Source organism: Theropithecus gelada, chromosome 14, assembly GCF_003255815.1.
Source record: "Theropithecus gelada isolate Dixy chromosome 14, Tgel_1.0, whole genome shotgun sequence".
Lineage (NCBI taxonomy): Eukaryota > Metazoa > Chordata > Mammalia > Primates > Cercopithecidae > Theropithecus > Theropithecus gelada.
The window spans coordinates 61,880,078-61,894,615 of NC_037682.1; the positions used below are offsets into that span (position 1 = coordinate 61,880,078).

General features: G+C 38.3%; 1 protein-coding gene across 1 annotated transcript; it reads left to right on the forward strand.

Annotated features, from left to right (window-relative positions):
• The first annotated feature begins 13,610 nt into the window (after window positions 1–13,610).
• LOC112607304 (olfactory receptor 51B4) lies at window positions 13,611–14,538 on the forward strand. The gene is given in 4 exon segments (XM_025358418.1): window positions 13,611–14,239; window positions 14,241–14,339; window positions 14,341–14,390; window positions 14,393–14,538. Coding segments are annotated over 4 exon segments (924 nt in total).

The following is a 14,538-nucleotide window of genomic DNA, read 5'->3' on the forward strand; positions in this document are numbered from 1 at the left end:
AGGGTTTCTAGTCTGGGACCCTTGGATTGGTATAAGTATAATTGTTAATGCTCAGAACTGCATGTGTCATTGTGTGTTCTTACTCATTTTTCTATGTAGATATTTATAGCTTTTTTTTTCAGAGAATATTTCTTCATTCCAAAACAGCTTTGTTATCACTTCCCTCCTTTGTTCAGTTATTGGTAAATATATTACATTTATATTTGTAATAATTCCAGCAATGCAATTCTGTTTTTTATTGTAATACATTCATTTTTGAAAATGAAGTAAGCAGAAAGGACTATATATGAATAATGTCTTTGATAATGACATGATTATCTTTACCGGTGCTTTTGTCATTTTATGTAGATTCAAATGATTATCTTTGGTCATTTGATTTCAACTTAGTTGAAACCAACTCAGTTTTTGTTTATCCGGAAAGGGCTTATTTTACATTTATTTTTTATTGATAACTTTCCTGTTCAGAGGATTCTTTGTTGATAGTTTTTCTCTGAAGAGTAGACAAAAAAATTCTAAATAGAGTTGAAAAGCTTAGAAAAGGGCAACCAAATTAAGATCAAGAGGGCAACCAAATTAAGATCTAAGAAAGCAAATTGGATTGAAAATGAAATCATATGGATGGCAGATGATGATATATTGGACTGGGTTGGAGAAGGCAGGAAGAATTTTACTTGTGGACAATAGAAGTCTAAGAGTTGGGTAGTCCCAACTCTTAGACCCTCAGGACTGGGGCCAAATGGAGGACTCACTTTTTTGAAGATTAAAGACAATGCATGAGAGCACAGAGTTCTGAACCGAAACAGGCTGAGCTTCTGCACTCTGCTAAGATCCTGAAATTTATAGAAAGAAAAGTCACCTTTTTAACATATAACTATTTAATATATAAGATCCAAACAATAGACCTTGAAACACACAGGTGCATATGTTGTCTGTGTGTTTGTTGGAATAACTGCTCTAAGAGATGGCATGAGTAAGTCAGTGGGACTCACTAGAAAAATTCTGGAGACATGGCCCATCTCCCTAGGCTCTGTGGGGGCACATCTTCCATCCAATTCAGAAGGAAGGCAGAGTAGGAAATGAGAAAATGAAGGAAAGGAGGAATCATGTTTTTTCCTCTCTCACTTGTTTATGTAGACTGTGTAATAGATTCACTATTTACTACATTTTCTCAAGAAAAATATGACAGTAAACATTTTTTCTGCTCATAAATAAAAAACTCTCTTTTTTGGTTTCAAGTGTTTTATGGGCAATTTCTCTAAAGATGTTATTGTTTCTTAAGGAAAAGCTCACAAACATTTAAAAAAGTACTTGTACTCATATGTAACAAACCTGCATGTTGTGCACATATACTGTAGAACTTAAAGTATAATAACAAAAAAAAGAAAAGAAAGTACTTGTACTCTGGATATCTAGTTTGATCCTTACGAATTTTTTTCTTAAATGAATCCCAGATTTTATGTCTTTCTTTTTTATTTTTTTGATTTATTTTTTAAATTTTAAAAAACTTTTTTGTTTAATTTTTAAAAATTTATTTATCTTTTATTATACTTTAAGTTTTAGAGTACATGTGCACAATGTGCAGGTTTGTTACATATGTATACATGTGCCATGTTGGTGTGCTGCACCCATTAACTCATCATTTACATTAGGTATATCTCCTAATGCTATCCCTCCCCCCTTCCCCCACCCCACTACAGGCCCCAGTGTGTGATGTTCCCCTTCCTGTGTCAGAATGTTCTCATTGTTCAGTTCCCACCGATGAGTGAGGACATGTGGTGTTTGGTTTTCTGTTCTTGTGATAGTTTGCTGAGAATGATGGTTTCCAGCTGCATCCATGTCCCTATAAAGGACATGAACTCATCCTTTTTCATGGCTGCATAGCATTCCATGGTATATGGTATATGGTATATATGTGCCCACATTTTCCTAATCCAGTCTGTCATTGATGACATTTGGTTTGGTTCCAAGTCTTTGCTATTGTGAATAGTGCTGCAATAAACACATGTGTGCATGTGTCTTTATAGCAGCATGATTTATACTCCTTTGGGTATATACCCAGTAATGGGATGGCTGGGTCAAATGGTATTTCTAGTTCTAGATCCTTGAGGAATTGCCACACTGTCTTCCGCAATGTTTGAACTAGTTTACAGTCCCACCAACAGTGTAAAAGTGTTCCTATTTCTCCACATCCTCTCCAGCACCTGTTGTTTCCTGACTTTTTAACGATCGCCATTCTAACTTGTGTGAGATTGTATCTCATTGTGATTTTGATTTGCATTTCTCTGATGGCCAGTGATGATGAACATTTTCATGTGTCTGTTGGCTGCATAAATGTCTTCTTTTGAGAAATGTCTGTTCATATCCTTCGCCCAATTTTTGATGGGGTTGTTTGTTTTATTCTTGTAAATTTGTTTCAGTTCTTTGTAGGTTCTGGATATTAGCCCTTTGTCAGATGAGTAGATTGCAAAAATTATCTCCCATTCTGTAGGTTGCCTGTTCACTCTGATGGTAGTTTCTTTTGCTGTGCAGAAGCTCTTTAGTTTAATTAGATCCCATTTGTGAATTTTGGCTTTTGTTGCCTTTGCTTTTGGTGTTTTAGACATGAAGTCCTTGCCCATGCCTATGTCCTGAATGGTATTACCTAGGTTTTCTTCTAGGGTTTTTATGGTATTAGGTCTAACATTTACGTCTCTAATCCATCTTGAATTAATTTTCATATAAGGTATAAGGAAGGGATCTAGTTTCACCTTTCCACATATGGCTAGCTAGTTTTCCCAGCACCATTTATTAAATAGGGAATCCTTTCCCCATTTCTTTCCTTTCAGGTTTGTCAAAGATCAGATGGTTGTAGATGTGTGGTATTGTTTCTGAGGGCTCTGTTCTGTTCCATTGGTCTATATTTCTCTGCTGGTACCAGTACCATGCTGTTTTGGTTACTGTAGCCTTGTAGTATAGTTTGGAGTCAGGTAGCGTGATGCCTCTAGCTTTGTTCTTTTGGCTCTGGATTGTCTTGGCAATGCGGGCTCTTTTTTGGTTCCATATGAACTTTAAAGTAGTTTTTCCAATTCTGTGAAGAAAGTCATTGGTAGCTTAATGGGGATGGCATTGAATCTATAAATAACTTTGGGCAGGATGGCCATTTTCACGATATTGATTCTTCCTATCCATGAGCATGGTATGTTCTTCCATTTGTTTGTGTCCTCTTTTATTTCTTTGAGCAGTGGTTTGCAGTTCTCTTTGAAGAGGTCCTTCACATCCCTTGTAAGTTGGATTCCTAGGTATTTTATTCTCATTGAAGCAATTGTGAATGGGAATTCACTCATGATTTGGCTTACTGTTTGTCTGTTATTGGTCTATAAGAATGCTTGTGATTTTTGCACACTGATTTTTGTATCCTGAGATTTTGCTAAGGCTGCTTATCAGCTTAAGGAGATTTTAGACTGAGATGATGGGGTTTTCTAAATATACAATCATGTCATCTGCAAACAGGGACAATTTGACTTCTTCTTTTCCTAATTGAATATGCTTTATTTCTTTCTCTTGCCTGATTGCCCTGGCCAGAATTTCCAACACTATGTTGAATAGGAGTGGTGAGAAAGGGCATCCCTGTCTTGTGCTAGTTTACAAAGGGAATGTTTCCAGTTTTTGCCCATTCAGTATGATATTGGCTGTGGGTCTGTAATAAATAGCTCTTATTATTTTGAGATACATTCCATCAATACCGAATTTATTGAGAGTTTTTAGCATGAAGGGCTGTTGAATTTTCTCAAAGGCCTTTTCTGCATCTATTGAGATAATCATGTGGTTTTTGTCTTTGGTTCTGTTTATATGCTGGATTACGTTTATTGATTTGCGTATGTTGAACCAGCCTTACATCCCAGGGATGAAGCCCACTTGATCATGGTGGATAAGCTTTTTGATTTCCTGCTGGATTCAGTTTGCCAGTATTTTATTGAGGATTTTTGCATCGATGTTCATCAGGGATATTGGTCTAAAATTCTCTTTTTTATTTTGTCTCTGCAAAGCTTTGGTATCAGGATGATGTTGGCCTCATGAATTCAGGAGGATTCCCTCTTTTTCTATTGATTGGAATAGTTTCAGAAGGAATGGTACCAGCTCCTCCTTGTACCTCTGGTAGAATTCAGCTGTGAATCCATCTGCTCCTGGACTGTTTTTGGTTGGTAGGCTATCAATTAATGCCTCAATTTCAGAGCCTGTTATTGGTCTCTTCAGGGATTCAAGTTCTTCCTGGTTTAGTCTTGGGAGAGTGTATGTATCCAGGAATTTATCCATTTCTTTTAGGTTTCCTAGTTTATATGCGTAGAGGTGTTTATAGTATTCTCTGATGGTAGTTTGTATTTCTGTGGAGTCGGTGGTGATATCCCCTTTATCATTTTTGATGGTGTCCATTTGATTCTTTTCTCTTTTCTTCTTTATTAGTCTTGCTAGTGGTCTATCAATTTTGTTGATCTTTTTAAAAAACCAACTCCTGGAGTCATTGATTTTTTGAAGGGTTTTTTGTGTCTCTATCTCCTTCAGTTCTGCTCTGATCTTAGTTATTTCTTGCCTTCTGCTAGTTTTTGAATGTGTTTGCTCTTGCTTGTCTAGTTCTTTTAATTGTGATGTTAGGGTATCAATTTTAGATCTTTCCTGCTTTCTCTTGTGGTCATTTAGTGCTATAAATTTACCTCTACACACTGCTTTAAATGTGTCTCAGAGATTCTGGTATGTTGTATCTTTGTTCTCATTGGTTTCAAAGAACATCTTTATTTCTGCCTTCATTTCGTTATGTACCCAGTAATCATTCAGGAGCAGGTTGTTTAGTTTCCATGTACTTGAACAGTTTTGAGTGAATTTCTTAATCCTGAGTTCTAGTTTGATTGCACTGTGGTTTGAGAGACAGTATGTTATAATTTCTGTTACTTTACATTTGCTGAGTGCTTTCCTTCCAACTATGTGGTCAATTTTGGAATAAGTGCGATATGGTGCTGAGAAGAATGTATATTCTGCTGATTTGGAGTGGAGAGTTCTGTAGATGTCTATTAGGTCCACTTGATGCAGAGGTGAGTTCGATTCCTGGATATCCTTGTTAACTTTCTGTCTCATTGATCTGTCTGATGTTGACAGTGGGGTGTTAAAGTCTCCCATTATTATTGTGTGGGAGTCTAAGTCTCTTTGTAAGTCTCTAAGGACTTGCTTTATGAATCTGGGTGCTCCTGTATTGGGTGCATATATATTTAGGATAGTTAGCTCTTCTTGTTGGATTGATCCCTTTACCATTATGTAATGACCTTCTTTGTCTCTTTTGATCTTTGATGGTTTAAAGTCTGTTTTATCAGAGACTAGGATTGCAACTTCTGCCTTTTTTTTTGTTTTCCATTTTCTTGGTACATCTTCCTCCATCCCTTTATTTTGAGCCTATGTGTGTCTCTACATGTGAGATGGATCTCCTGAATACAGCACACTGATGGGTCTTGATTCGTCATTCAATTTGCCAGTCTGTGTTTTTTAATTGGAGCATTTAGTCCATTTACACTTAAGGTTAATATTGTTATGTGTGAATTTGATCCTGTCATTATGATGTTAGCTGGTTATTTTGCTTGTTAGTTGATGCAGTTTCCTCCTAGCATCGATGGTCTTTATGTTTTGGCATGTTTTTGCAGTGGCTGGTACTGGTTCTTCCTTTCCATCTTTAGTGCTTCCTTCAGGAGCTCTTGTAGGGCAGGCCTGGTGGTGACAAAATCTATCAGCAGTTGCTTGTCTGTAAAGGATTTTTTTTCTCCTTCACTTATGAAGCTTAGTTTGGCTGGTTATGAAATTCAGGGTTGAAAATTCCTTTCTTTAAGAATGTTGAATATTGGCCCCCACTCTCTTGTGGCTTGTAGAGTTTTTGCCAAGAGAACTGCTGTTAGTCTGATGGGCTTTCCGTTGTGGGTATCCCAACCTTTCTCTTTGGCTGCCCTTAACATTTTTTCCTTCATTTCAGCTTTAGTGAATCTGACAATTATGTGTCTTGGAGTTGCTCTTCTCAAGGAGTATCTTTGTGGCGTTCTCTGTATTTCCTGAATTTGAATGTTGGCCTGCCTTGCTAGGTTGGGGAAGTTCTCCTGGAGAATATCCTGCAGAGTATTTTCCAACTTGGTTCCATTCTCCCCGTCACTTTCAGGTATACCAATCAGACATAGATTTGGTCTTTTTACATAGTCCCATATTTCTTGGAGGCTTTGTTCATTTCTTTTCACTCTTTTTTCTTTAAACTTCTCTTCTCGCTTCATTTCGTTCATTTGATCTATCACTGATACCCTTTCTTCCAGTTGATCGAATAGGCTACTGAAGCTTGTGTATTCATCACGTAGTTCTCGTGCCGTGGTTTTCAGCTCTATCAGGTCATTTAGGGACTTCTCTACATTGGTTATTCTAGGTAGTCTTTCCTCAAATCTTTTTTCAAGGTTTTTAGCTTCTTTGTGATGGGTTCAAACTTCCTCCTTTAGCTCGGAGAAGTTTAATTGTCTGAAGCCTTCTGCTCTCAACTTGTCAAAGTCCTTCTCTGTCCAGCTTTGTTCCGTTGCTGGTGAGGAGCTGCATTCCTTTGGAGGGGGAGAGGTGCTCTGATTTTTAGAATTTTCAGCTTTTCTGCTCTGTTTTTTCCCCATCTTTGTGGTTTTATCTATTTTTGGTCTTTGATGATGGTGATGTCTGGATGGGGTTTTGGTGTGGATGTCCTTTTTGTTTGTTAGTTTTCCTTCTAACAGTCAGGACCCTCAGCTGCAGGTCTGCTGGAGTTTGCTCAAGGTCCACTCTAGACCCTGTTTGCCTGGGTATCAGTAGTGGACGCTGCAGAAGAGTGTATATTGCTGAACAGCAAATGGTGCTGCCTGATAATTCCTCTAGAAGCTTTGTCTCAGAGGGGTACCCAGCCATTTGAGGTGTCAGTCTGCCCCTGCTGGGGTGTGCCTACTGGTTAGGCTACTCAGGGGTCAGGTACCCACTTGAGGAGGCAGCCTGTCTGTTCTCAGATCTCAAACTCTGTTCTGGGAGAACCACTACTCTCTTCAAAGCAGTCAGACAGGGACATTTACATCTGCAGAGGTTACTGCTGCCTTTTGTTTGTCTATGCCCTGTCCCCAGAGGTGGAGTCTACAGAGGCAGGCAGGCCTCCCTGAGCTGCAGTGGACTCCACCAAGTTCCATCTTCCCTGCCACTTTGTTTACCTACTCAAGCCTCAGCAATGGCGGGCCCCCCTCCTCCAGCCACGCTGGTGCCTTGCAGTTAGATCTGACTGTTGTGCTAGCAATGAGGGAGGCCCCATGTCCGTGGGACCCCCAAGCCAGGTGAGGGATATAATCTCCTGGTGTGCTGTTTGCTAAGACCCTTGGAAAAACGCAGTATTAGGGTTGGAGTGACCCGATTTTCCAGGTGCTGTGTGTCAGTTTCCCTTGGCTAGGAAAAGGAATTCCCTTACCCCTCGCACTTCCTGGGTGAGGCAATGCCTCTCCCTGCTTCAACTCTCACTGGGTGGGCTGCACCCTGCCTTGCACCCACTGTCCTGCACCCACTGTCCAACACGCCCCAGTGAGATGAACCAGGTACCTCAGTTGGAAATGCAGAAATCATCCGTTTTCTGTGTCTCTCACGCTGGGAGCTGTAGCCTGGAGCTGTTCCTATTCAGCCATCTTGCTATCCATGGACACATAAATTTCTCGTCTCCTGCCATCCCAGCTAGTGAAGAGGCTGAGGAAGAAAGATCACCTGAACCTAAAATTTGAGGCTCCTGTGAAATATGATCATGCTACTGTACTCTAGTCTGGGAGATGAGTGAGACCCTGTCTCTAAAAATAAAATAAAGAAATAACATTTAAACAAAGTCTGTTCTTGAGCTGTTGTTATGTATTTCTCTCTGTACTATAATTGACATAAAAGTTGAAGGCACAGAAAAAATAAACAATAAAGAAAAGAAGATAGCATTTTTCGACTTGCTTGAACTATGAATTTTATTACAAATAAATGTAAAGGTCTACAATTTGGCCAAAAAATCCCACAATCGCTTGATTACATTAACAGCATTGATTCACTCAACTATTTTTTCTTGAGCACCCACCATGTGACAACCTCTGGGTTAAGCACTGAAAATGCAACTGAGTTAACATCTTTGAGAAGTTGTCTTTACTGTGATTGCAATCCGAATTGACTCTATAATAAAGTTACTTAAAAAGCTACAACTGCTTAACTATAATTCTAAAACAGAAAGGCTCTGCAAAATGAATTATGCAATGCATTAATGCTGAATGATCAAAAATCATATTTTGGCAAATTCTTACTTCAATATATGAGAGGATATTTAGTTTTTATTCCCTGAGTATAAACAGATGATAGTTGACAGAGTGTTACTCGTGGCAAGTGTCATATATATTATGTAGAATATGCCATTATTACTTTTATAAATCTGAAAGACTGAATTTTATACATGTTCTCAGACAAAAATTTAGGGTATAGAGTTGTGGGCCTGCCCAATCTTGGACTGCTTTAATAGAGACTCAGCACATGATCCAATGCAAAAAGAAGGTTCAGAATGGAACTGTTATGACAATATAGGGATTATTATGTGCAATAAGGAGTAGCATCATAGAAATGAATCAGGATTACAAATCATTATGTGATACACAGTTAAAAGATTCACATAAATATCTGTATTTATCTATCTATCTATCTATCTATCATCTATATGAGTGCCTAAAAGTTCAAGGTTTCAGTGAAGTATGATCATTATATCGTGTGTGTTTGCATACATATGAGTTATCCCACAGGGTAGTTTGTTTCCAATCAGTGGAAAGAGCAAATATATGTCTGATGCACAATCATCGAGATCATGTTCTTTGTAGGAACATGGATGGAGCTCAAAGATATTATCCTCAGGAACCTGCTACAGAAACAGAAAACAAAACACCCCATGTTCTCACTGATAAGTGGTAGCTGAATGACGAGAACACATGGACACATGGTGGGGAACAACAGAAACTGGGGCCAGTCGGAGACAGAGGGTGGGAAGAGGGAGGACATAAGAAAGCGTAGCTAATGTGCTCTGAGCTTAATTCCTAGGTGATGAGTGATCTGTGCAGCAAACCACCATGGCCCACATTTACCTATGTAACAAACCTGCAGAACCTGCACATGTGCTCCTTAACTTAAAAGGAAAAAGAAAACATTAAAAGGTTAAGTGGTGGCTCAAGGATTTTGCAAAGTATTGAGTTAGATCTTATTTTTAAAGGTACTGTGGTCTTTGAGAATACAATACATAAACAGTTTGAAAAGGGGCGATGTTTTTTAAAAGTCAACATTTACAAAGTGGCTGATCTTCCCACTTTAACACCTCTAAAACACTTGACAGCAACTCACAAAGGTCGTGCTTCATCTAATGTTAGGGACACAGCTCCTCTTAGAGACTCTCCTTCCAAAGAAAAAATGAAAGCCATGGGGACCAACTTCAATGACCCCAATCTTTCCTAGGTGAAGGAGAAAAGCAGGATTATTTGACACAGTGTTCCCAAATAGCCTATGTGGAAATGAGCTAGAATTACCCTTTGGGAGTTGTTTCTTTAACAAATATGTTTCTTATCAAAATACTGAATAAATATGCAGGATGTAGCAAATAACCAATACTCAGATCATGCTCAGAAACCACAAAGAGAAAATTGTGGCTCAGGTAAGGAAATCCAAGGATTCAAGTGCAACAAGCAAGTTTAAGGGTTGCTTTTATACCCGGTTTATGCAGCTAATTCTTGAATAAAGACTTAAAAAGCAAAAGGTTTTTTTAAAAAAAATTGCACGAGGAATTCAGGAAAGGGGCCACTATATGGAAAGGTTAACTTGGACAGGAGAACCACTATTTCTATTCTATGGACATTGGTTCAGAATATGAGTTTGTGATTTGGGTTAGATTAACCTAATTTGAATTCTTTTATAACACACATCAGTTGCGTGATCCTAGGTTAATTTCTTAACTTGTCTAAGCCTCAATTTCCTCTCCAGAAGAATGTAAATAATATATCGTCTGTACTTTTTTTTTTAAATTTATTTATTATTATTATACTTTAAGTTGTAGGGTACATGTGCATAACGTGCAGGTTTGTTACATATGTATACTTGTGCCATGTTGGTCTACTGCACCCATCAACTCGTCATTTACATCAGGTATAACTCCCAATGCAATCCCTCCCCCCTCCCCCCTCCCCATGATAGGCCCTGGTGTGTGATGTTCCCCTTCCTGAGTCCAAGTGATCTCATTGTTCAGTTTTAATTCACTTTTTCTCTCACAGTCATTAAGAAATTGGTGAAGTTCACCAAAAGCTTAGTTTCTCAAAACAATGAGCTTTCTCTATTTGTATCTTACTTGACAATGGTATGATATTTTTCACTATGAAACCACCATATTATCTACTCCTATAAACTTTCTTTTTCACTTGTTTTTGTAAATACAAATCAACTTTGCTACCCTCTTATATCTCTGCCTACTGCTTTGTCTATCTCATTTGAGATCTTTTCTCTTTTTATTCTGAAGTGAAGTTTTTCTTAGGTTCCCAACGTTCTCTCCACAACTACTCTCCCATTTTAATTTGTACTTAAGGTACGATATATACAATCACTTAAAAGTTGAGAATTTTCAGATAGCCATCTTCATCCCAATGGCTTCCCATTATCAGTTGACTTTTAAATTTTATTTCATTTTGTTAATTTCTTCTAAAGGAACACAATTCTTGGGCAATACATGAAGATGAAAAGGTGTGGATTCAGGGGATACTGATTGTACAGGGTGCTTGCAGATTATCTGGAACTAAGTAGAAGACTTTCTTTTCCATTTGATTAACAGGATCTTAATACACCCTTTCTGTCTTCACTTTTCAATTTATGTATTTATGAATGGTTTGTGAAACACTTTCTCGGCCTCTAGTCAGCATGGCAAGTTGAAGAAGCTCTGGATGATGGACCTATGTTACCTTCAGAAACTCTTAAGGACTCTGGGATAGTTGCTTTCAAAGAACCAGTCTAAAGGCACTCAGAAAGGGGCAAGAGAATAGTGAGCTCCAGTCATGCTTGAATCCCTCATGGGGCCTCTATGCTTGCTTCAGAGTGATAAATTCCACCCAAGTTATGACTGTCACTAATGTCATGTGTCATATTCTAGGAGACTCGCTAAACTGAGTAGCTGTTCCCCCAGAATATTTGGGTATGTGGACAGCTTCTGGTACTACCAAATTTGCCACAATCAAATGCCAGTGTGGCTGCTGCTAGGGACTACAGATAATAAATAGGGTACTATCTTTAGGTTAATACAAACATACTCATAAATTGTATAATCACTGCAAGTGATTACCATGCAGTTTTAGTTCCTAACGCCAGAGCATCCCAGGCTTTGAAACACAGTTTTAAGTATAATTGGGTCTTCTCCCGCTTCCTCCTTCGGGTTAACTTTCTGGGTGACAGTAAACCCAAATATGTGGTTAACCCCTACCCTGTACAGCAAATTGTGGCATTTATCCATTCTCTTACAAGTCAATTTGGAAGGTTAAGAGGACTTATAATGATATACACATCGCTCCTGTGGAGGTAGGTCAGTGTTGCCAATGTGAGCGCCACATACGTCATAATTCAGAGGATCAAGTTAGCTGGTAGTATTTTTAGCACTCACATCAACAGGGTATCTGCTGCTTCAGTGCCCAGACTAACATTTTTGTCATCAACGGTGTCTCGTGAAGTGACAGCCATTTCCAAAGTCCTTTCACATTTTCTCTATCCATCTCCTCTCACCAGTAGTTGCTTATTGTTAGATGTTACTATGTGCCCATATTCTCAGACATATAATTATTATTGTTTCTTTTTTTCTAAAATGAAAATGGTGCACAGATTGTTTCATTTTATTTTTTCTGAGTTCCTTTTTCATAGTATCAGTAGTAACATTTATAATAGCAAGTGGTATTTTAAAAGATTCTGGACACATATAGAATCAACGGGATTGGGGAGAAACTGATGTTTCCCTTGTCATTCTCTTTGTTATTATTATAATAAATCTGTTACAAAATTTCTTGGTGACATGCAAACAAAGAAAGCCTGATTTTGAAAGAGTGTAATTATAAATAGGTTATGTTTCAAAGTTCCCTATGAAGATCCTTATACATTTTTCTCAATATGAGCTTCATAGATTCATAATGATTAGAGGGTCTATATGATTGTGTCTATCAGCAATATAGTTGCCATATTTTCTCTCTAGGTGTCCTTATATTTTCTCTAGAACTGGCTTTGTGAAGTTTATGAATTCAGTCACCAATTTCTGGTATTACTATTGCCCTTCAGATCAACATATTTTAAAATCTATGACTCTATATAAGTATTAGGCTTTTGTGGAGGTCCTCATTGTAGCAATCTATCTTTAAAATATTTCTGTTAGGAGCTTCCAACTTGAGTCTCTTTTCCTGTTTTAAAGTTTGTCTCTGATGTTATAGGTCTCAGACTTTTTACAGCACTGAGAATTTGCTGAATTTCAAGTACACTAAGTCATTTCATCTTTCTAAAATGAGTTTACTAACTGCTCACCTGTCAAGATTTCTGTAGACACTGTCATGAGATAAGTTCTTTCCTGTTTTGAGAGAGAGAGAGAGAGAAAGAGAGAGAGAGAGAGAGTTTGACTCTGTTGCTCAGGCTGGAGTGCAGTGGTGTGGTGTGGTCATAGCTCACTGTAGCATCAAAGTCCTGGACTTTAGCGATCTTTTTGCCTCAGCCTTCCCAGTAGCTAGGAACACAGATACATACCATCATTTCCAGTGAATATATTTTTTTCTTTTTTACAGACAGGGTCTTGTTATGTTTCCCAGGCTGAGTTCTCTTCTTATTCACAGTCCACTTGATATGGCTATATTGATTAAAACATTTCTCAATTATTTCATGGTAGCTGGCTCATTTCTGTTGATTAGGCATTTTTTTCTCGGTGGTTAATTCTGAAGACAAATATCTCATTAATTTCATGTCTCTTGCTATGTTTCCCAGTCTGAGTTCTCTTCTTATTCACAGTCCACTTGATATAGCAATATTGATTACAATATTTCTCAATTGTTTCATGGTAGTTGGCTTATTTCTATTTATTAGGCATTTTGCTTGGTAATTAATTCTGAAGACAATTATCTCATTAATTTCAAGTGGAAAAATTTGAACTGACTCAAATTGGATAGAAATACCACAAGATCCCATATGATAAATAATATGAGGAGGAATAGAAGAGTAAAGGGAATGAAAGAGAAGCAAGGATCCTATTTGCGACCAAGAGTCAAGGCTAGGAGCATAGACATAAGATGAGTGTTGAAAAAATAAAGGTTGTATGCTTCACAGTGAATTGGAATTATTATTCTGACTATGATTATTGTTATTTGTTTTTCTAGGGAAAGGCCTTGTGAATACAGGCTTATGATTAATTAAGTATGAGACAATTCAGAAAAATATTTAAGCTTTGAGGTAAAAAATGGCCTGATGATGTGCTACAAGAAGATTGTGAGAGAAAAAAAGAAAACTGGATATTTGGAAGTCATAATCCCTAAAATAGATCCTCTCCACCTGCAAAACCTACCATGTGATCTGACAACAGTGCTGCCCCCTTCCTGCTGACTGGTTTCCTGGGCTCAGAGGCAATTCACCACTGGATCTCTATTCCCTTCTTTGTCATCTACTTCTGCATCCTTTTTAGAAATGGCACACTTCTTGTCCTCATTTGGAATGACCACAGCCTCCATGAGCCCATGTACTACTTTCTGGCTATGCTGGCAGGCACGGACCTTGGGATGACACTCACTACGATGCCCACTGTCCTGGGTGTCCTGCTGCTAGACCAGAGGGAGATTGCCCAGGCTGCCTGTTTCACTCAGTCCTTCTTCATTCATTCACTGGCCATAGTAGAATCAGGTATCTTGCTTTTTATGGCCTATGACCATTTCATTGCCATCCGCACACCACTGAGGTACAACTCCATTCTTACCAATTTCCGAGTGATGAACATAGGACTGGGGGTACTGATGAGAGGTTTTATGTCCATTTTGCCCCTAATTCTTTCACTCTACTGCTACCCATAGTGTGGTTCCCGTGTTCTCTTGCGCACATTTTGCCTTCACCAAGATGTCATAAAATTTGCCTGTGCTGATATTACGTTTAATCACATATATCCAATTATTCTGACTGCTTTAACTGTGTTTTTAGATGCTAGATGCTCTAATATATATACTAATCCTTAAGACAGTGATGGGCATTGTGTCTGGCCAAGAGCAAGCTAAAGCTCTCAACACTCGTGTCTTCCATATTGACTGTCCTAGTATTTCACATCACTGTGATGGGACTGTCATTCATTCACAGGTTTGGAAACATGCACCTCATATGGTCCTCATTACCATGAGCTATGTCCATTTTCTCTTTCCTCCATTCATGAATCCTATCATTTACAGCATCAAGACCAAGCAGATTCAAAGAAGCATTGTTCGCCTATGTTCTGGGCAGAGTAGGGCTTGA